Genomic DNA, 23,902 nt, shown 5'->3' with positions numbered 1-23,902 from the left:
ACTCAGTTGCTACATCCGTCAAACACAGATGATGCCCACATAATAGTTATTACTGTAGGCAACATGGAGCACTTTATACTTATTGAGTTAATCCTTATATGTTTCTAGGATCTAATTAGTAGGGTAGCCGTCATTTGTCAGATGAGAAACTGAGGTACAGAAAATTTAAGTAGCAGGTCCAAGGTAATGTGACACATAAGTAATGGAGCTGGGGTTCTGAGTTTGGACTGTCTGACCCCAGGGCCTGTGTTTAACTATTGTAGTGGACTGTGTAGTTCACAAAATGTTAATAAGAATTAATTGAGAAGAACATTTAAAGCCCCAGGTAGGGACTTCCCTGGTTGGTCAAGTGGTTAAGAATCTGCCTTCCAATGCAGGGGACTCAGTTTTGATTCCTGGTCAGGGAACAAAGATCCCACATGCCACACGGCAACTAAACCCGTGGGCTGCAACTAGAGAGAAGCCGGCATGCTGCAACTAAGACCTGACACAGCCAAAAATAATAAATAAATATTTTTTAAAAGTTTAATTACCTCTAATTAAAAAAAAAAATAAAGCCCTGGGTATAGTGCTTGGCAGGGCTCCCCTGGTGCCTCAAAGAATCCACCTGCCAGTGCAGGAGACACAAGGGACTCTGGTTCAGTCCCTGGGTCAGGACGATCCCCTGGAAGAGGAAATGGCAACCCACGCCAGGATTCTTGCCTGGAAAATCCCATGGACAGAGGAGCCTGGCAGGCCACAGTCCATGGGGGCCACGGAAGAGTCAGACAAGGACAACAGCCCAGTGGCTGGCACACAGCAGACACCGGGTGAACGAGTTGTTACCAGCAGAGCGGGGAAGTCTGCCTGCACCTGGGCAGGCACGGCCCTGGTCCTCCTGCCAACTGGAGGTTTGCACAGCGTTAGGGCCTCTTCCAGCCTGCTCTCTTACGGCTTTTGGGCACAGTTTGTCCCTATGCAAAGAAATCCCAAAGTTGTCTGACGGGCCCCGAAAGGAAAACACAGGAGCTGAAACTGGGTGGCCATAGGGAGGGGCTCCTGGTGTGGGGCTCCCTCCCAGGGAACCAGCTGCTGGAGAATCACCTTTCTGACTCTGCTTCAGAGGAACATGGCTTTTCATTTCCGGCCATCTCACCCATTTGGTCAGAGCTCCTAGGTGAGCCACCTGTGAAACAGAGCAGCACTGCTTGCCTGGCTTGGCCCCAGGTGAGCAGTTAGTGCCAGGAAGCTCAGGGGACCCTGCAAGGACCCTGGGAAACCTGATTGTGGGCTCAGCGGAGGGGTGTGTCACACTCGCTGTTTCTTTTCATGTGTGTGTATCTTGGCTTCCTGCCTGACCCAGGACCGGCTCTGTTGGCAGCAAGCAGTTCCGGCCCACCCATCCTCTCACGGCGCCAGCTGGGTTGGGGTCAACATGGTTTATGACTGTGCATGCACGTGTTTGGGGCTTCCTGGATAGCTCAGTGGTAAAGAATCCACCTGCAATGCAGGAGACACAGGAGATGTAGGTTCAGTCCCTGGGTTGGGAAGATCCCCTGGAGGAGGAAATGGTAACCCACAAGTATTCTTGTCTGAAGAATCCCATGGACAGAGGAACCTGTCAGACTGCAATCCATGGGGTTGCAAAGAGCCAGACAAGATTGAGCACAGCCCAGCACACACACACACACACACACACACACACACACCATATGTATTACAGAAACTTTGTAAAGTTTAAGATTTTCCTGTGGGGGAATGAATGTAAATTGATACAGCAACTATGGAGAACAGTATGACAATTCCTTAAAAAACTAGGAATAAAATTACCATGCTTGCATGCTCAGTCGCTTGGTCATATCTGACTCTTTGCGACCCCATGGACTATAGCCTGCTAGGGTCCTCTGTTCATGGAATTTTCCAGGCAAGACTACTGAAGTGGATTGCCATTGCCTACTGTAGGCGATCTTCCCCACCCGTGGATCAAACCCATGTCTCCTGCATTGGCAGGTGGATTCTTTACCATTTCGACACCTGGGAAGCCCAAAACTATCATATGACCCAGCAATCCCACTACTGGGCATATACCCTGAGAAAACCATAGTTCAAAAAGACACATGTACCCTAATGTTCTTTGTAGCACTATTTACAACAGCCAAGACTTGAAATCAACCTAGATGTCCATCAACAGATGAATGGATAAAGAAGTTGCAGTACATGTATACAATGGAATATTACTCAGCCATAAAAAAGATTGAATGTGAGTCAGTTGAACTGAGGTGGGTACACCTAGAGCCTGTTATACAGAGTGAAGTGAGTCAGAAAGAGAAAAACAAATATCATATATTAATGCATATATGTGGAATCTAGAAAAATGGTACTGGTGAACCTTTTTGCAGGGTGGGAATAGAGATGCAGACATAGAGAACGGACTTATGGACACGGGGGAAGGAGGGGGTGGGAGGAATTGAGAGAATAGAATTGACATATATATACTACTGTGTGTAAAGTAGATAGCTAGTAGGAAGCTGCTGTATAGCATAGGAAGCCCAGCCAGGCACACTGTGATGACCTAGAGGAGTGTGATGGTTGGGTGGGAGGGAGGTTGAAAAGGGAGGAGATATATGTATACTACTTATGGCTGATTCACCTTGTTGTATGGCAGAAACCAGCATGACGTTGTAAAGGAATTATCCTCCAATAAAAAAATAAAAAGATTTTCCTCATCATACCACCTGTAGAGACATGGCTGTGCTTAGACTTTCCTTTGCCCATTTTTCTACTTACTGAGATCACACTATGTATACAGCTTGGAATACTGACTTTTTTCAGTCAATATGAATGTTTTCATGTTATTTAAATTTTAACAAACAGTTAAAAGAGTGTATAGTATATTAATGAATGATTCACAACATACTTAACAGTCTCCCTATGGTTGGACATTTGGGTTATTTCCAATTTTTTTCTGTTTTAAACATTTCTACCACAAATGTGATTTCATTGTTTGTTTTACATTCTAGTTATTTCCCTGGGCTTTGTTTTTGAATGTGAACAGATAATTTGGTCAAAAGAGTTACTTGGGTTCTTGACAGACATTGCCACATCATTTCCCAAAACTTGTTAGAATTATCTGTCATCGCATGGGCATTGTATGAGTGCAGCTTAGGAGTTCTGAAATAGGAAAAGAAGCTGTTTTCTATTGTTTTGGCAAGGGTGGCCATGATGAAGACCTCTGAAAGCTGAGCCTGTCATTGGAGCCTGGCCCTGATCTTAGTGAAAATAGTAAAACACCCTAAAGGGGTGTCCTTGACAAAGATCAGGCTAAGGCATATATTCCACAGAGGTTTTAAAATTTATTTATTTAATTGGAGGATAATTACTTTACAGTACTATGATGGCCTCTGCCATACATCAACATGAATCAGTCATAGGTACACATGTGACCCCTCCCTCCTGAACCCCTCTCCCATCTCCCTCCCTACCCTGTCCCTCCAGGTTGTCACAGAGCACCTGCTTTGGGTTCCGTGAGTCAAACTCCCACTGGCTATCTATTTTACATACAGTAACGTGTATGTTTCAATCCTATTCTCTCCAATCATCCCACCCTCCCCTTCTCCCACTGTGTGCAAAAATCTCTTTACGTCTCACTGAGTTTTGCTTTTTTTATTATTAAAAAAGAGGAAAGGTGTGTTTCAGGCAGCAGAAGACATTCCAGGGCCTCAAAATTAGAGCGATTTAGGGGTAGAGCAAAGGAAGCTGCTGCCAACTCTTTGTGACCCCGTGGACTGCAGCATGTCAGGCTCCTCAGTCCTCCACTGTCTCCAGGATTTTGCTCAAATTCATGTCGATTGCCAGGTGGGTTCAGGTGAGGCTAAAGTTTAGGAGAGGAGTGCAGAGTCAGAGAGGGTGGCTCTCCTCCCAGAGCTCTCAGGACCTGCAAGTTTACGTTCAGCATCGCCCAGGGTTAATGAAAGGGAGGGCAAAGTAAGTTGGGCTAATCCCTCGGAACTGGTCAGGAGCCAGATCTGTTTTCCAAGGAAGTTCAGACAAGGCCGGAGGCATCCAGTGAGAAATATCTGGCTAGGCTTCAGTTATACTTGGCTGACTGCTTCTATCTTAAAAAAAAAACAAAACTCTTGTACTTTTCTTGTTCCTGTTGTTAATTCCTACTGAAAGGTTAGTCCACACTTGGCTGAACTAAGTAGAAATGGTTCATTCTTGCCCAGACACAATAACTGTGCATGCGTGCTTAGTTGCCTCAGTTGTGTCTGAATCTTTGCAACCCCAAGGACTGTAGCCCATTAGGCTCCTCTGTCCATGGAATTCTCCAGGCAAGAATACTGAAGTGGGTTGCCACGCCCTCCTCCAGGGGATCTTTCCAACCCAGGGATCAAACCTGTGTCTTCCTCATTGGCAGGTGGGTTCTTTACCACAGAGTCACCCAACACCATAACTAGAGTGGTTGAAACAGCAACTCTAGAAAACAGGTGGTGGTCCTGTGGTCATCCCATAGCCTTGTGTTTTTTAAATTTTAATGGCACCTGTTGCATTGTCATTATGCCTTATTCTTTATCTGAGTACATATTTACCCACTCTCTTCTAAAAGCAGCTTAAGGATAAAAACTACGTCTTTGTTTCTGATTTTTTTTTTTTTGAGATTTATTTACTTTTGTGCTCGGTCTTTGTTGCTGCATGGGCTTTTTCTAGTTGCAGCGAGCGGGAGCCACTCTCTAGTTGCAGTGAGTGGGCTTCTCATTGCGGTGGCTTCTCTTGTTGGGCGGTACAGACTCTAGAGCGCAGGCTCAATAGTTGTGGCACACAGGCTTGCTTGCTCCTCAGCATGTGGAATCTACTCAGACCAGGGATTGAACCCATGTCCCCTGCATTGGCAGGCCAGATTCCTAACCACTGGACCAACAGGGAATTCTTTAGCCATTGAAGAACTGATGTAAGCAAATTTCTTTACTAATGTAAACTGTCCCCCCAAATGCAAAAGTCTAACATCTCAGTGTAGGGTGATGAAGCCCTTCTTGGGCTTTAAATGGAAGTGAGAGCCTTTTGTGTCTGTTTCTGCCCATTTCCACTCCCATTTCACTTAACTGTGAGCCACAGTGACAGAGCTGGGGGACAATATTACCCAGAAAAGCTCCAGCTGGGAAAGGGGGCTATTCGATGATTTTAGTTGCAATTAGCACAGTGCTTCCATCTCTGAAATTTACTGTTCCCTTTGTATTCCTCTTTCCTTTGGGGCTTCTTTTTTCTTATCCACACATCTCTGCCACCATCTATACTTCTTCCCTCCCCCCCTCCATCCCAGTCTTTCTTTTCTCCTCAAACTCCTGGTTGCATCACTGTTTTTTTCAGTCCTATGCATAATAAGTTAAAGACAGAGTTGTGAGACTCAAATGAGTTTTAGGATTCCTTTTACAAGTATATCAAATCCAAATAAGTATGGGCACCTTAACAGTAGTTGTCCTAATATCGTATATTAAGGCATATGTATGGAATCTAGAAAAAGGTACTGATAAACCTATTTGCAGGGCAGGAATAGGGACACAGATGTTGAGAATGGACTTGTGGACACGGTGGGGGAAGGAGAGGATGGGATGAATTGAGAGAGTAGTATTGATATATACACATCACCATGTGTATGGTCTTCCCTGTAGCTCAAGTGGTTAAGGGTTCTCCTGCAATGCAGGAGACCACAGTTTGATTCCTGGGTCAGGAAGATCCTCTGGAGAAGGGAATGGCAATCCACTCCAGTATTCTTGCCTGGAAAATCCCATGGACAGAGGAGACTGGCAGGCTACAGTCCGTGGGGTCGCAAAGAGTTGGACACTACTGAGCAACTAACACTAGGTATAAAATAGATAGCTGGTGGGAAGCTGCTGTAGAGCATGGGAACTTAGCTCTGTGACGACCTAGAGAAGTGGGATGATGTGGAGTGGGTGCCAGGGAGGCTCAAAAAAGGAGGGAATTTATGTGTGCTTGTGACTGATCCACGTTGTTATGGCAGAAACCAACACAACATGGTTAAGCAATTATCCTCCAATTAGAAACAAAGAAAACAAAAGCAGGAAAAAAAAAGTAGTTTTGCTAGCTGACTACCTATTTATTCCAGAAGTTCTGTCATTACTCAAATATTTCAGTCACTTATTATGTTGGGCTGCTCTCAAAACTAGTCTGAGCCCTACGAAAAGGCCAGTTTCACTTCCTTATAACCACACTGAGTATTTCAGGAGTCTTGCCACTCTGCTTTTCTCATTTGTCTTCCTGTTTCCAGTTCTCTTTTTAATGTGTTGCTCTAGTCCCCAAGCAAGAGGAGTTCTGGGTTCAGTGGGGCTCAAAGTACAGGGCAAGGCTTATGGGCATAGAGAGCCCAGCAGGGAAGGGAAGTTGGCCTGGCTCAAAAAACCTTGACCTTTAAACAAAGCATGCTTAAACAGCTCTTTTTAGTCTGTCCTTTCCTGTGTCCCATTTCTGCTCCGTGATTTCTCACCCACCTTTATAACAGAAAAGAGCCATCAAATCCTCGGGCTGGGTCATAACCTTGAATTGCCTAACTCTCAGGGGTAACGGGGAGAACCACAGAGAGAGGCCCTTCTGAGGCTCCCTTTCCTTCTGCCCCTGGGTGGTTAGTTAATGTTCTACCAGCACTTCCCACTTGTCTGGGGCCAGGACTATACTCCAGCCCCACATCACTGCTCAGGGCAGAGGGCACTTTGTCCAGACAGCTTTGATTCCAGAGAGACCTGCATCTGAGCCTCACACTTCACCTCCGAGTCTGTGTCCTCTGTGGTCTTGTATCTTCTCAGGCCTCAGGCTCTGGCTCTTCACATTCTCTTCTTCTGTTCCTCACTGTTCTTGGGGGTGAAAATGAGGATGTCTGCTAATGGTGGAAAAATAAATTAGTTTGCACAGCAAATAACAACCTAAAGCTGGGCTCCCTGTCCATTGTGACTCCTCGTCCTCCCCAGCAGTTTCTGAGCACCAAACCCCAGTGAGATGTTAGCTGATTGTACCAATATGTCTCCAGGATCTCCTTGGTGTTGGGACTATGTTTGAAGAGTTTATGTTCTGGGTATCCTCAGAACTGGACTAACACTTTTTGTATATATTGTTAAATTACTTAGCAATATATTTGTTGGAATATCTCCTCTTGCGTTATAATCTTCTGGAGAGCAAGGGCTTTTTTGTCTTAAAAATGTCAAATAGTTGCAAAAGTAAAGCTAATAATACAGTGAGTCTACATGTACTCATCACATAATTTCAGCAATTATCATTTCATGGCCAATCTTTTTGCTTCTATACTCCCCTCTCCAACCTGGATTGCTTTATTTTTTAAATTTATTTTTAATTGGAGGGTAATTGCTTTACTTGGTTATGTTGGCTTCTGCCATATGACAGCGTGAACCAGCTATGCGTGCGTGCATGTGTGCTCTTAGTCACTCGGTCGTGTTTGACTCTTTTGGGACCCCATCCACTGTAGCCAGCCTACCAGGCTCCTCTGTCCATGGGATTATCCCAGCAAGAATCCTGGAGCAGGTTTCTATTTCCTTCTCCAGGGAATCTTCCCAACCCAGGGATTGAACTTGAACCTGCATCTCTTGTGGCTCCTGAATTGACAGTCGGATTCTTTACCACTGAGCCACCTAAGTATACATATATCCCCTCCCTATTGAGCCTCTCTCCCAACTCGCCGCCATCCCACCCACCCCTCTTGGTCATCAAAGAGCACCAGACTAAGCTTCCTGTGTTATACAGAAGCTTCCCACTAGCCTCCCGGTCTGGATTGTTTTGAAGCAGATCCTAGATATCAAATCATTGCATCTGTAAATATTTCAGTCATATTACTAAAATGTAAGGGCTCTTCGAAAGACACAATCACAATACCATTGTTACAGTAAGAAGTAATGCTTCCTCAGTGCCATAAAGTTTTCAATATTCAAATTTCTGCAATTACCTCCTCATTTCCCCCTTTCCTTCCTTGCCCATTTTTGTCACTCCTGCATTTGTTTTTGTGTCTCCCCTGATTTTCCTTTTTTTTTAAGTAGAATTTTTTGAATAACAATCCAAATAAGGGCTTTACTTCGTAATCATCACGTTGTTCTCAGCAAGTGACTTAGTGTTTGTCATATAGTAAATCCTCAGTAAATGATGATGAATGAATGAATCATCAGAAGTCTATAACATCTCATGGTTGAATTAGCGCAGCCTTACCTTCGCTTTTGGTTGGTTTGTCGGGATGGCTTTTGGTTTCTGATGACTTTAGCTAGGAGTTAACTTTGGGGCTAGCTACTATCAGTGCCTGTGAACGTTGCTAAAGGTCTGAGGGCAATGTATGCACCTGTGACTCAGATTTACAGGTGAGCAGGGAAGGGGCCCTTGCTTTATCTCTGTTTTTTGTCTTCAGTGTCTTATAATATCAACTTGACTTTGGACCAAATACATTTGGTTTTTTTTGTTGTTTCTATAGAAGAGACCCTGAAGGAGCTCCCTGAGAACAAGAACAGCTTCCGTATGGTGCTGTTGTAGGCAGCATTCTAGAATGGAACCTCAAGACTTAGTCCCAATCCCTGGACTGTGAATATGTGATGAGTAATCGTGTGGGTGATTGTGTTATGTTACGTGGCCAAAGGGATTTTGCAGACGTACAGTAAATATGGTTACTCATCAGTTAACTTTGAGTTTAACAAAAAGAGATGTGATCTAAGTGGGCTTAATGTAATCACAGGAGCACTTTGAAAAGCAACTGTTTTTTTCTAGTTGGCCTCAGAATGGGAAATACAAGAGGGATTAGAGGGTCTTCCCTAGTGACTCAGTGATAAAGAATCTGCCTGCCAATGCAGGAGACACGTGTTTGACCCCTGGTCTGGGAAAATCCCACATGCCCACATGTGGGGCAGCTAAACCCGTGTGCCACAAGTGTTGAACCTGGGCTCTAGAGCTGGGAAACCACAACTACTGAACTTGTGCACCTCAACTGCTGAGGCCCAAATGCTCTAGAGCCTGTGCTCTGCAAAAAGAGAAGCTGCACTGTAACTAGAGAGTAGTCCCCCTTGCCGCAACTAGAGAGAAGCCTCCACAGCAATGTAGACCCAGTGCAGCCAAATAAATAAAAATTTTTTAAAAAGAGGAATTGGATTTAAGGGATATTCTCCATTGCTGAGATAGAGGGAGCCTCATGCCTAGGACCTGAGAAGGTCCTCTAGGAGCTGTGAGTGTTTGTACTAGAACGATGGGGACCTCAGCCTTATAACTTCAAGGACCTGAATTTTGTGAGCTAAAGAATGGGCGTTGTTGTAAGTCACTAAATTTGTCGTAGTTTGGCAAAGGTAGAAAGTGAATACAGATGCTTTGTGCCTGATAGGTTGAATAAACCGCTCCTTTGTTTATTTTTTAAAATTCAAATAAAATTAAAACCAATGAGAAAGCACACAGATCTTAAGTATATAATTTGATTTTTGGTAACTGTACATACCCATGTGATCACCACCTGAATTGAGATGTAGAATGTTTCCATTACTCCCAAGAGCCCTCATGTGCATCTTTGTAGTTGATTCTACCCTCTAGGGTGAATTCTCACACCATTGATTGCATGTGTGTATGTGTGCTAAGTTGCTTCAGTAGTGTCCGACTCTTTGGGACCCTATGAACTGTAGCCCACCAGGCTCCTCTGTCCATGGGATTCTCCAAGTAAGAACGCTGGAGTGGGTTGCCATGCCCTCCTCCAGGGGATTTTCCCGACCCAGGGATCGAACCCTTGTCTCTTACATGTCCTGCATTGGTGGTTGGGTTCTTTATACCACTAGCACCACCTGGGAAGTCCAAGGCCATCAATTCTACTGCCAATTAACAAAATAAAGTATTTGTTCATTTATTTTATGTTTGGCTGATCTTCATTGCTTCACAGTCTTTTCTCTAGTTGTGGAGAGTGAGGGCTCTCTCTCTAGTTGTGGTGGGTGGGCTTCTCACTGCGGTGGTTTCTCTTGTTGCAGAGCACAGGCTCAGTAGTTGTGGCGGATGGACTTAGTTGCTCCACGGCATGTGGGATCTTCTTGGACCAGGGAATCGACCAGTGGCCCCTGCAGTGGAAGATGGATTCTTTACCACCAGGGAAGTCCCCTGTGTACTGATTTTATTGCTGCTTCCAGTGGTCTTGGGAAGGAGGCACCACAGCTGAGGGCCAGGGGAAATCAGGGGCTGAGGAGGGGAAAGACAGCACATGTTCCAATTGCTTGGAAGTGAAGGAAATGAGATGGCAGGCTAATTCTTGGTGGAATTAATAAAAGGAAGTTTCTCCTGGTTGGAAGAGCTCTGACTCTCTGAGGGGCAGAGAAAGGGACAGGGAACAAGGAGGTGGGATGTGTAGGAGAGATTTCTACACACCTGAGCCCATGGAGACTGTGGGAGTGAACGCTGGATCAGGCATGGGATGCACTGGAGGCATCTGCGTGGGCAGTGCTGTGTGTCCCTAGTGAAGAGCCCAGCAGACCTTTTACTCATGAAATTATCTTCTCTCCTTCTCTCCCAGAGGAAGACAGGCAGGTCTTTCCAGGCAGGTTGGAGCAGTGACCTGTGGCTCTAGGTGGACACACTTTGTCAGCAGGTGTGCACATGAATTGATTGAGCTCTCGGATCCCAGGATCCAATACCTCTGGACTTAGAAACAGGCTCATTCTGACTCCTTGTTGAGCAATTTCTATTTCTTCTGCCTGTAAGGAAGGCAATGTAGAAAGCAGTACCAACTGTGAGGCAGCATGTTAATATCTGATACACAATATTTATTATAAATATAGAGCAATTTTTACAAATCATTCAGAAGTGGCCTCAGCCAGGCAAAATTAAATTATGCAGAAGTGCTTGCATGAGGGGAGGTGTACACAGTATGTATCAGGGTGAGGAAACCCTGAAAGAGGTACCTGAGTACAGAGCGCTCCCAGCCACCCCTCTCGGGGGCCAGTTCCACACAGCAGGAGGTCCGTCATGAACGTGGAATAAAGCCTTTCTCTCAGCAGCCCAAGGAGGTCCCGTCTGTGCAGAAGGCTGGTGGGAAGCAGGTGCACCTCTCCTCCTCCCGTCCTGCCTTTCTGTGCACACATTGTGTCCCGTGCACCCCATGGGAGAAGAATTCCAGAGGCTCTTCAAGAAACCCAGGGCTGAGTCATAATCTGCACCTTGTGTCCTAAGGAGCGTGCGCACCAGTGCGGCCTCCTGGGCTGTAAACAATGCTAACAGCACAAGGGGCCGTGTTCCCTTCAGGGCGCTCCTGCTTCTCAAGAAGGAGTCCTGAGAAGGTAAGCGGGGCAGACGGACAGAACAGGCACAGGCGGGAACACGGAAGAGAAGGGGGTTGATGACTGGCCTGAGATGCCTAGAAATGGAGTGAGACCCATTTGTGGCCGTGAAGGTAGACAACTGCTACTTCTTATTTTCTGTGCGGAGCCCCTGACACAAAAGGCTTAGGGAGCTCATGGCCAGAGGGACATGAGGGGCTTTGGTAGGTTCTTCCCCCTGAAGTGGTCAGATTGGCTTATGCAGCAAATTAAACAGAACCCCTTTCACACAAACAAGCAGTTACAAAAGTTAAAATGGCAGAATGTCTCAGAAGGAAGGGAAAAAACAACCAATACCCCGAAATTGTACATTCTTTGACCATTATTTAAATAATCTCTGCAGGGTAGTTTTCTGAGTCCTTTCCCCAATCCCAGCAGATTGTATCTGGTAAGAGCTGACTGCCCCATGAACTGATGACCCCTCAATCTCTGGGCATTCCTTGAATAAAGCCCATAGTATTATTAAAACAGTATGTGCGTTTTTGTTTGTTTGTTTTTGCAGTTTCCATCAAGATACACTTATGAACGCTGAGAAGTTGTTTTCAAGTTGCTTCTAGTGGGTTCTCTGAAGGCATGCTTTCAAAGGTTTAGATGGTATTCTAGCTAAGTAGTAAGTTGTTTAGTCCCTGATCCTGCAGGTAGACAACCCTGAAAGCGGACAAAGGTGTAGAACTTCCCAGCTCAGAGCTGGTCATGTATGTGTCTTCCTGTGAATGGTGGGTTCACACTAGGCTTCAGAGTGCAGAAGCTCTTCGTTTTCCTTCTCCTTGCTCTTCTTTTCTGGCACAGGCATTTCAGTGGATAGGAAATAATTCTCCAGGTTATGGCAAATTCATGTTAGACTCCAATAGGACTGAGGTGGGAAGGAATGAATGTGTTCTGAATACACAAGTTTACAACTGGTCTAGGTCAGCAAATGGGGAGAGGCAGAGGTTCTGGCAACTTTCTCCCAGGGTCCGCTTTGCTAGATTTCAACGACAAGGAAGTTTTGGTTTCCTACAGACCTCCTCATGGATGTGCCTTTTCATCCACTGACACTGAAGGAAGGGGCTGTGACCAGGCAGCCTGGAGGAGCCTCATTAGGGGTCGAAGGAGCTGGGGGAAGACTCTCTCCTCATTTTCCCTGAGGGCAGGGGGATCTCCTAGGGATGGGGTGGAGAAGCCTGGAATAAGGCAACAGTGCAACAAGCAGGACAGGTTCCATTACTGTTTTTTCACTTCTGAATAAATTGTTTCTGTATGTGTTGGAGATGGGGAGGCTGAAGTTGCTTTCTTGTTTAATTCCTGGGCATTGAAGTTCACGGAGGAATATTCAACTTCATTAACCTGAAAGGCATGAGCAGCAGTCAGTTAAATCAGCATCATAGGCCACACCCTCACCTTGTCCAGGGTCAGTCAGCATCCCATGCTCTTACCACTTTGAAACTTTTAGCTTCAGAGAAGGGCTTTTATTAACTATTTTCTCTGCTTAGTAACATCCTATTGAATAATCATTAGAACATTATGTATGATTATGGAATTCTACAATGGAATACGATGGCATAGCAATAAGAATAAATAGACAATAAAGGCACACAACCATATGAATGAATCTTGCAAAACAATTTTGAATGAAAGAAGCCAGACCCATGTACACTGTGTGTTTTTCAGTTCTATAAGCCCATAATCAGGTAAAAGTAATCTAATGCATTGGAAGTGAAGATAGTCCTTACTCTTCAGAGGGAAGTAAGTAGAGCATTGTGTGTGTGTGTGTGTGTGTGTGTGTGTGTGTCTGTGTGTGTTGAGGGGGGTTGATTTTTTAAAAATGATCGGTACTGTTTATATAGATATGAGCAACTTGTGGAAACGTACACACTGTTAAAGTTACTAGGTTGGTCAGAAAGCTCATTCAGGTTTTTCCGTAAGATTTCATGGAAAAATTCGAACAAACTTGGATCAACCCAATACTTATGATTGACTCATTTTTCAGTTTATATGTGTATTCTGTTGAAGATTAAGATGAGGAAAATTCAGTAAAAGTATTAGAAGGTAAAGGAATCAAGACCTCAGGTCTATAACACTGGAAATTATCATTTGTCAGTAACAGCAGAGTCAGCCTGGAGGCAGAAGAGGGAGAATGATCTAGTGCCTTTCTTGCTCTGGCCACTGTGCTGAGTGCTTTACCTTTGTTATGTCATTTAATTCCTTGACCTCCTCTGTGAAGTAGGCAGCACACCCATTTTTCAGAGGACTCAGCTGAGGCTCTATGAGGTTAAGTTACTTGTCCATGGTCCCAGCTGTGATCAAGTCCAGTGAGGTGAACTCTTGGGAGTAATGCTTCTTTGTTGCTGCAGTGAAGAACTTTGACCCAAACTGATTTCACATTTGTGTCTACAAGACTAACCCACTCTACACAGAGATATTTCCATGAGAAAAGCAGCCAGTGAAGCTGGCTATGCTTACCTTTTCAGGTGAACTGTCAGAGTGTCCTTGACCTGGGAAACAAAGGAAAGTCATCAACCTATGAAAATGCAGAGTTGCCTTATGGCCTCAGAAAGGACTGTTCCTAAGGCTGATGTGACTTCTAGCTGAAGGAGGTGGCAGGTGGTGGGAGGGTGGGGGCCCATGATTAAGACTTAAGGATTTCTCTTCCCTCAGTCTGTGGTCCAGACCCCAGTGCATTAGACCGAGGTGGTGGTGGGGCGGGGTGGGGGTGTTGAGGGGAGGCCTCAGTGCACTTCTGAAGATTTCTACCAGTTCACAAGGCCTGAGTTTTGCCCACGTGTGTCTCACAGGTGTGTGTTCAGGCAGCAGGCTCCAGAGGCAGGACGGGCTGAGGCCCCCAGCACCCAGAGCACCAGAGGCAGGGAAAGTCTCACCATAGGAGATGCCCGCATCCATAACAGAGGCAGGAGGGGGAAGGAGGTAGGATGAGGAAAGGGCTCCTGGAAGCTCAGCCATCTCACAGCTGCCTGGCTTGTGTGGCTTCAGAGGGACCATGTCTCTGGGGACTGTTCCATGACTAGGAAGAGTGTGAGGACCTGTGCCAAACTGAGGGTGCGGACTGAGATCACCTCTCATATTTCAGAAGGTAGGGGTTCCCTGGTCAGTCAGGGCACATGGTGGAACAAACCAGCTCTCACTGAGTGAGTAGCTCTACTTACTGTGGTTGTGATCTGAGGATTTGTGCTCTGTGAGATCGCGCTGGTCAGTTGCCCTAAATAAATATCAGACACAGTGACTACTATTCCCAGGCACAGGGTCTCTGCTCCTTGAATTAGGAAGCACAGTGTAGGCATGATTCTGTGGGGCTCCTCCATGTTCATTTTTACCTTGCTTGGTCCTCTTTCTTCCTAGGACCTCTGTCTTCAATCTACCCATTACCCCCTCTCATGTTACTCCTCTCTGGTTTACTGGCACTTCAGAACATTTATGGCCATTCATCTCAACTGCTTCTATTTCTACCTGGACATCTTTCCACTTTTGTAGGTAGATGCTGGTTATTTCTCACTTTCTTTATCGCCCAGGAGGGCTTGGGTTGTTCCTGCTTTTCTTAGGTTCTCTTCCAGTCCTGTCCCTCCCTCCTCCTGCTCTTGTGGTCGACAGAGCACAGGTGTCCCTTCCTCCTGCTCCTCCTTTCATGTCCTCATTAGTTTTCCTTCTTGGACCTTGGTTTCCCTGCCTGGGACAGAGGAACACAATTGGCCCTGCCCCCTCTAAACCAGATGGAGGTGGGAATAGCCATGTCCAAGAGACAGGGGGTTACAGGAAACATGAAGACCAGGGAAGAGGAGACCCATAAGAATCAGTGCCGGGAAGCAGGAAGACTGAGGAGCAGATCTAGGCCAGAGACAGAGACGAGGTCTCCTTCCCTCTCCCAAGCAGGGCAGTCAGCCTCGAAGAAAGCGGAACAAGAGGAAAGGTGGCATACCGTCTAGTTTCTCTGATGTACAGAAAATACACCAGGCCTGCTATCAGAGCCACCCCAGCCACAGCTCCAATCACGATGCCGACAACGGCACCAGCTGAGAGGTCAGAGGAACTTTCGGGTGTCGGCTTATCTGTTGTGGAAAGAAAAGAGAAGAATGAATGAAGGCGACATTATTTTACAGTGGGAGGGTCTCTGGGAAATAGCTCAATATGAAATAGTCTCTACTTGATCCTCCAAGGTATAAACTTTCTGTGGAAGGTTGCTGTGAGGTGAGTAACCGCCTATATCCTTGCGATTCTTTCCTCTCTGATTGTATTTCTAGGTTGGTGAATATCCTTGCGATTCTTTCCTCTCTGATTGTATTTCTAGGTTGGTGACCACATTCCCCAATTCCAACCTGGCTTTTCTGCACTCATATTTTTGAAGTCTTTGGAAATGTAAGAAGGACTGATGATGGTTATTTTTGTATGTTATAACTTCCCAGATTTTCATGGTTACATCTTTACCTGGGTACCAGGTATGGCTGCCGTGAATATGCACCTGTTAGGTGTCTTACGAAAGTGTGAGTTCCTGAGTCATGTCTGACTCATTGGGACCCCATGGACTGTAGCCCACCAGGCTCCTCTGTCCATGGGATTTCCCAGGCAAGAATGCTGGAGTGGGTTGACATTTCGTTCTCCTGGGGATCTTCCCGACCCGGGGATTGAACCCAGGTCTTCTGCATTGCAGGCAGATTCTTTACTGTCTGAGCCATGGGAGGTGTCTTATGGTGGGGACTTAATTGATGTTACGCCGTCTGAATTCACTACCCCTTTGCACAGAGACCATCCTTCACACAGATTTCCGGCAGGAATATGAAATCAATCCCAATTCTGTGAGAAATAAATTCTTTTGTGTGATGGGTGACTTTAATTCAAGGGCTCCTTGCCAGCTTTGCAGATATTCTCTTAGAACTGCACTGCAGCCTGAAACTTCCTCCTTCCTAGGGACCCAATGTGCATCCTGCTCTGAGGACCCTCCCAGGCTCCTCCCACTCCTGCCTCACTTTCCTTCACAGGCATTTTCTGCAATGAATGTCTTAGATGTCTAATCCCATCCTGGCTGCATCTCACGGAATGAAAACTATCATACTAGACATGAAACTTTGTACTCAACCCCCCTGTTTCCTCTCTTCCATATTTATAAGTAACATGTTCCTGTGGATCTTTGTGCTTTCCTTCCCCAAATATATAACACCTTTTGTCTGTTTCTTCTTTTTTACTTCAGTGGTCCTCACCGTTCAACTCAAGACTGAAAATCAGTGCTAATATTAGCTATTGTTATGACATACATATTCTCTGCCAGGCTCTGTGCTATATATTTGCCAAATATCTCATTTAATTCATATAATAACCCAGTCAGATAGACATTATTTCCATTTTATAGATGGAAAATCAGAGGTTTACAGTGGTGGAAAACCTAAAGCCATGTGGCTAATGAGATGTGGATCCAGAGTCAAGTCGTCCTAGGAACACCTGACTGTATACAGCCTAATGAAGTTGAGAAGGTGCCCTGGAGAAGGAAATGGCAACCCACTCCAGTCTTCTTGCCTGGGAAATCCCATGGACAGTGGAGCCTGGTGAGCTATAGTCCATGGGGCCTCAAAGACTTGGACAGGACTTAGTAACTAAAGCAGCAACAACAATGATAATAGTAATAATTATAGCAGCTAAATTGTTTGGAAAATGTTCCCCGTGTGGGTATTTTGCTAAGGGTTTAGTTGAATCTTACATTAAATCTGTGAAAAAATGCCATAAAGAAGGTTCTTTTATTGCAGTTCTCCCTTGAGGACTCTGAGGCTCAGAGAAGTTAAGAATGTCGTGCAAGAATTTATAATTGTAAATGCTTATATTAAAAGAAGGATCTGAAATCAACAACCTAAATTTACAACTTGAGGGAAAGAATAAAAGCTAAACCCAAAGCTAGCAGAAGGAAGGAAATAATAATAATTAGAATGGAGATAAATAAATTAGAGAATGAAGAAACAGTAGATGGAATCAATAAAACCAGTATTTTGTTCTTCAAAAAGATTAACAAAATTGACAAATCTTTAACTAGATTGACTAAGAAAAAAAAGGGAAGATTCAAATCATAAAAATCAGAAATGAATGTGGAATCATTACTACTAATTCTACAAAAATAATACAAAGTATAAGAGTACTAGGAATAATCCTATGCCAACAAATTGGATAACTTCTGTGTAATGGACAAATTCCTGGAAACAGGAGAGCTTCCAAGATGTAATCATAAAGAAATAGAATATATGAACAGACGTATAAAGTAAGGAGGTTAAATAAATAAAATCCTTTGACAAAAACCCACTAACCTTTTAGGATAAAACACTCAAAACTGGGAAAAAAAGGAAACCACCTCAAGATAATAAAGGTCATATATAAAAATCCCATAGCTAACATCATCCTAAATGGTGAAAGAGTGAACATTTGTTTTCTGAGATGGAGCATGATAACAATGCCTGCTTTTTCCAATTCTATTCAAAATAGTATTGGACATACTAGCCAGAGGGATTAGGCAAGAAAAAGACACAAAAGACATCCAAATTGCAGAAGAAGAATAAAATTATTTCTGTTTGCAGATGACATGACCTTATATGTAGAAAATGATAAAGATTTCCCAGAAAACTGTTAGAACTAATAAACAATTCATCAAAGTTGAAGGATACTAAAACAACATGTAAAGATCAGTTGCAAGAAAACAAACAAAAAAAGATCAGTTGCTTTTATATAAAATATATTCAAAAAGGAAGTCAAGAAAATTTTATTCTATTTTGATATTAAAAATAATATCAAAAGAACAAAATACTTAGAAATTAACTAGGAGGGTGAATGATTTATACATTTAGGAATTATAAATAAACACTACTGAAAGAAATTAAAGAAGATGTAAACAAGAGGAATGGATAAAGAAGATGTGGTACATATATGTACCATGGAATATTACTCAGATATTAGGAGAATGAAATAGTCCCATTTGCAAAAACATGGATGGACCTAGAGAGTCTCATACTAAGTGAACCAAGTTGGACAGAGAAAGACAAATGTCATATGCTATCACTCATAAGTGGAATCTAATTTTAAAAAGTGATACAAATGAACTTATTTACAAAACTCAAACAGACTCAACATATTTAGAAGACAAACCTATGGTTACCAAAGGGGAAATGTGTGTGTGTGGGAATAAGTGAGGAGCATGGTGTCAACATATACATACTACTATATATAAAATAGATAACCAACAGGGACCTACTGTATAGCATGGGTAGCTCTACTCAATATTCTGTAATAGTCTATATGGCTAAAGAGTCTGGAAAAGAATGTATATATGTATACGTATAACTGAATCACTTTACTATACACCTGAAACTGACACAAGATTGTAAAATATATTCCTTTAAATCTTTTTTTTAAAAAAACAGACAAATGGCCAATAATCACATGAAAAGATGCTCAACATCACCAGTAATTAGGGGAATGCAAATCAAAACCACAGTGAGATATCACTTCTTACCCTTTAGAATGGTTATGAAAAAAAAAAGGAAACAGAAAACAAGAAGTATTTGCAAGGATGTGTAAAAATTGAAACTTTTGTGCATTGCGGGTGAGAATGCAAAATGGTACAACCACCATGGAAAACTACATGGCTGTTCATCAAATCGTTGGACAAACAATTGCCATTTGATCCAGTGATTCCACTGCTGGTTGTGTGCCCAAAAGACTGAAAGCAGGAACTTCCCTAGTGGTCCAGTGGTTAAGAATGCACCTTCTAATGCAGAGGACATGGGTTCAATCCTTGGTCAGGGAACTAAGGTCCCAGATGCCTCGGAGCAACTAAGCCTATGTGCCACAACAGGAAAATCCATGTGCCACTGCAAGAGAAGCCATCACACTGCAACTAAAGAAAGCCCACACACCACAATGAAGAGCCCTCACACTGCAATTAAGTCACAATAAAAAAGATTGAAAGCAGTGATTGAACAGATACTTAGACACCCATGTTCATGGTAGCATGTTCACAACAGCCAAAAGGTAGAAACAGTTTAAAAGACAATCAACTTATGAATGATCAAATGTTGTATATACATACAAGGGAATATACTTCAGCCTTTCAAAGGAATGAAATTCAGATATATGCTATAATATGGATGGGACCTTGAAGACATAATGCTAATAAGGGAAATAAATCAGACCCAAAGGGATAATTATAATATTACATGCTTCCACTACTTTGGCCATCTGATGCAAAGAGCCAACTCATTGGAAAAGACCCTAATGCTGGGAGGAGAGCAGGAGGAGAAGGGGATGACAGAGGATGAAATGGTTGGATGGCATCATCAAACTCAATGGACATGAGTTTAAGCAATCTCTGGGAGATGGTGAAGGACAGGGAAGCCCGGTGTGCTACAGTCCACGGGGTTGCAAAGAGTTGGACACGACTGAGAGACTGAACTATAACATGATTCCACTTATACAAAATGACTATCATAATCAAATTCATAGAGACAAAGAAAGTAGAATGGTGTTTGCCAGGGTTTGAGGTGGGGGACTTCTAGAAGTTATTGTTTAAGGGGTACAGAGTTTTTAATAAGATGAAAAAGTTCTAAATGGATAGTGGCAATGTGAATGTACTTAATGCTACTGAGCTGCAGTCTTAAAAGTGGCTAAAATTATATATTTTATGTATTCTTCACATTAAAATAAAGGTAACAGGAAAAAAAACCAACAACGAATGTTGTGAAAGTTACACTAAAATGCTAAACCCAGGAGAAGAAACTGTATTTGATTCAGAGATTGAGCTGTTACTCATTCTGCCACCTGTTTACTGTGTGTGTGTATTCAGTTGCTCAGTTGTGTCTGACCCCTTGCAACCCTATGGACTGTAGTCCGCCAGGCTCCTCTGTCCATGGGATTTCCCAAGCAAGAATACTGGAGTGGTTTGCCATTTCCTCCTCCAGGGGAGCTTCCCAACCCAGGGATCAAACCTTCGTCTCCTGCATTGCAGGATTCTTTACCACTGAGCCACCTCGGAAGCCCTGTAGTGGTCTCGTTTGATATTCTGCCCACTGTGACCTCTCTCCATTTTCCACACGATTGTTATAATAATCCACAGAGAAAGATATAGTATAAGGCAAATGGTCACTTACATTTCACATGCAGCCTGAGGGGGTCACTTTTGCTGGAGTTGCCCCTGTTGGAGACCTCACACTGATAATCCCCGGCGTCCTTTCTGCTGACGGGGTCTATGGTGAGGGTGCTATTGTCCAGGGACAGTGTCATCCCCCTTGTGAGGAGGAGACTCTGGCCTTGGAAGAACCAGCGTATGGAGACCCCAGTCTCATTTGTGAGGCAGGTCAGGACCACGGGACCCTCATGTTCTGCGACTGTGGTGTTGCTGGCTTGGAGGGAGGGCCGTGCCACTGGGTCTGTGGAGAGACAGAGGGGTGACTGCTGAGAGGGGGTCAGGGGCCTGGGCCACGCTCCCTCTCAGAGATCTCAGCCAGCCCCGGGCCCCAGTGACCTCTGTAAAGGTGACCTAGATGATGGCCCTGAATCTGTGATCAAGGTATGGAGTCTCTCTTCATTGATGATCTGTAAGGAGAGGACTGTCCCTCCTCTCTGACCCCCAGGTACCCTGGGATGACCCCTGACCAGTCTCTCTGGACATCTCCGTAGTATCAGCACCAGGACCCTCTTCTCAGCCCATATGTCTAACATCCTCATCATCAAGTGGAGTTGTTCTTTTTTTTAATTAACGTTCCTGGACCTTTTCCCACAATTTTCTTTGACTATCAAAAAATTCAGGGACTTCCCTGGTGGTCCAGTGGCTAAGACATCACACTCCCAATGCAAGGGGCTCGGGTTTGATCCTTGGTCCGGGAACTAGATCCCACATCCTGAAACTAAGAGTTTTCATGCCACAAGCAGAAGATCTCACATGTCACAACTATGACCCAGTGCATCCAAATAAGTAAATAAAAATACATACATTGAAAAAAATTTAGCCCCAATATGTAAAATAGCTAGCTAGTGGGAAGTTGTGTATAACACAGGGAGCTCAGCCTGGTGCTCTGTGACAACCTGGGCGGGGGATGGGGGTTGGTAGGGAGACTGAAGAAAAAGGGGACCTTATGTATACTAATGGCCGATTCACGCTGTTGTACGGCGGAAACCAACACAACATTGTAAAGCAATTATCCTCCAGTTTAAAAAAAATCAAGTCCCATTTCTTATTTACACTTCCGTGAAGGCAGGCCTGGCAGCTCTGTGTATCTCTGGGGCCAAGGGGACTTCCATAAAGTGGGGGAGGCATTCCCTTTCTGTTACATAATTTCTTATGGCCCAACTCAGTCTTCCTGGACTGTGTAGAAGAGTTAAATATCTGAGTCAGGGACAGTCTTGGTTTACAGTTTCCCAACAATAACTACCTCTTCATTTTCACTCATCCTGCATCTGAGACATTAACCTGTTTCTCCCATCACAGGCTGGTGACCCTGAGCCTCTCAAGACAGAGCAGTCCATCCCCTCCCAGTCTTGGCTCAAGGCTGGGCCTGCCTGAATTGCCTGGGACAGGAAGTCATGGCCAGCCTGGGTGTCCAAAGGTGAGGCTCCATGCATTGGGACCTAAGAGGGATGGGTACGGCCTGGCCTCCGGCACTGCAGATTCAGCCAGGTGGCCTGGACCACGTAGGAACAGAGGTTACTCACAGAGGACCTGCAGGGTGAATGGGTCACTGCGGCGGACACTCACTGGGTTCCGGGCTTCACACACATAGGGCCCTGTGTCTTTCCTTGTCACATTGAACACAGTGAGAGTCCTCTTGTCCTCAGACAGTTCCAGCCTCGTGCTGTTGGGGAGGCTCTGATTGTTGATCCACCACATGTAGGAGGTGTTCTGGGTCTCAGGTCCACACGTTAACACCACAGTGTCCTCGTGCTCCCAGGGCTTGGAGTTGTTGCTGGTGATGACGGGTGTGGGTAGCACCGCTGTGCAGATAACAGAGAGAACATTGCCCCTTTTATATCTTGGGTTCCTCTAAAAGCATTTGTAATCAGGGTTGCCATCTTTCTCCTCTCAGCCAGACTGAGCCCTTAAAGAATAAGGCAGGTCTGTGTATCACGAGACAAATGCATGAATATCTGAGCTCAGGGAGTGTGAGGCCATCTGCTCTTAAGTCTGGAAGAAGCACAGACTTCCTCAAGTGTCAGTCAGGTGTCAGAGTTTGATAGCATAATCCCAGGCCTGTGACTCAGAGACCACTTGCTTCCTCTGGCCCTGGCCCTGGGGTGCTCACACGGACTGGGCAGGTCCTGAGTTCCTTCAAGCTGCACAGACCTACACTGCCTGATGGAGACATGTCTTCACCGTCTCCTCAGTTCCCAAGGTTTCCCAGAGATGGGTAACGATGGGCATTCCCCTAGTTCTTAAACCCCAAGAAGACTGGGCAGCGCAGCCTGGAACTGGGTGTTTGAGCAGAAATAACACACGGGGACGTCCCTGGTGGCTCGGTGGTAAAGAATCCGCCTGCCAATGCAGGGGACGTGGGTTTGATCCCTGATACGGGAAGATCCCATGTGCCATGGGGCAACTAAGCCCGTGTTCCACAGCTACTGAGCCTGGACTCCAGTACCTGAGTGCTGCAACTACTGAAGCCCGGGACCCGAAACAAGAGAAGCCACCACAGTGAGGAGCCTGTGCACCGCAATGAAGCATAGCCCCCACTCCCTGCAGCTAGAGAGAGCGCGTGTGCAGCAGTGAGGACCCAGCAGAGCCACAAATAAATAAATAAATGGACATTAAAGTTTAAAGAAAAAGAGGACAGAATGAATCAGAGGGCAAGTCAGAGTCTCTGTTTTAAAAACGGGAGGAATGATCTCAAAGAGCAGAAATGATATGTGCTCAGTCGTTCAGTCTTGTCTGACTCTTTGCGACGCCATGGACTGCAGCCCTCCAGGCTCCTCTGTCCATGGGATTCTCTAGGCAAAAACACTGGAGTGGGTTGCCATGCCCTCCTCCAGGGGACCTTCCCAACCAAGGGAATGAACCCAGGTCTCCCTTATTGTAGGCGGATTCTTGACTGTCTGAGCCAGCAAGGAAGCCCAGAAATGATATGTGTTCTATTAATAAAGTTAGAGGAAGAGGCCCCTCTCACCAGTTTCCATGGCAAATCAGGCAAATGGGAAGGGGGCCCACCACAGGCGTGTGGCATGTTTTTTTTTTTCTTTCTGCCTCAGAAAACACAACTAAGTGTTTGATCAAATTTGTCTGAGTCGGGCCAAGGCTAAGTGAAGAGACAGTGGCTCGGGCCCCTCATCGTCGGAGAGCATCCCACCCTGTGATAAAGGTGACATCCTGAGGACACACGGGTGATGAAGTAGGCAAGAAAGCAGTCAGATGGCACAGGTCTGTCAGTCCCATCCTGGGAAGGTCTCGGGAATCCCTGAGAGGAACAGGAGGGTCACACCAGGACAAGGCTGTGAGTCACAAGTCAAAGAGGTGAAGTGAGCCCATGAGCCCCTGGGGACTGCAGACCTGTCTTGCTGCCTTTGGCTTCCTGCTTGAGTCACATTAGGGAATAGATCGGTGAGGGAGGGCTACATATCCTTGCCACGTGGCATGATTCCAC

The 23,902-nt window shown here is 45.0% G+C and overlaps 1 protein-coding gene across 9 annotated transcripts in view; it reads right to left on the bottom strand.

Annotated features, from left to right (window-relative positions):
- Positions 1–10,028: 10,028 nt before the first annotated feature.
- LOC122420196 (carcinoembryonic antigen-related cell adhesion molecule 7-like) overlaps positions 10,029–23,902 on the bottom strand; it is a 320,198-nt gene continuing 306,324 nt past the window's right edge. For 5 of the 9 annotated variants that reach the window (XM_043435063.1, XM_043435062.1, XM_043435064.1 and 2 more), the window contains exons 3-8: positions 21,984–22,262; positions 20,423–20,701; positions 15,226–15,355; positions 14,459–14,511; positions 13,758–13,789; positions 10,743–12,641 (exon numbers count right to left, since the gene is read on the bottom strand). In XM_043435063.1, coding sequence (XP_043290998.1) covers positions 12,519–12,641; positions 13,758–13,789; positions 14,459–14,511; positions 15,226–15,355; positions 20,423–20,701; positions 21,984–22,262 — 896 coding nt within the window. In that variant the 3' untranslated portion in view covers positions 10,743–12,518. The other 4 variants (XR_006263216.1, XR_006263215.1, XM_043435066.1 and 1 more) reach the window with 4 other exon arrangements.

Source organism: Cervus canadensis, chromosome 18 (genome assembly GCF_019320065.1).
Source record: "Cervus canadensis isolate Bull #8, Minnesota chromosome 18, ASM1932006v1, whole genome shotgun sequence".
NCBI lineage: Eukaryota > Metazoa > Chordata > Mammalia > Artiodactyla > Cervidae > Cervus > Cervus canadensis.
Note: the sequence above shows the minus strand (reverse complement) of the source record. Positions and strands in the feature narration are given on the sequence as shown.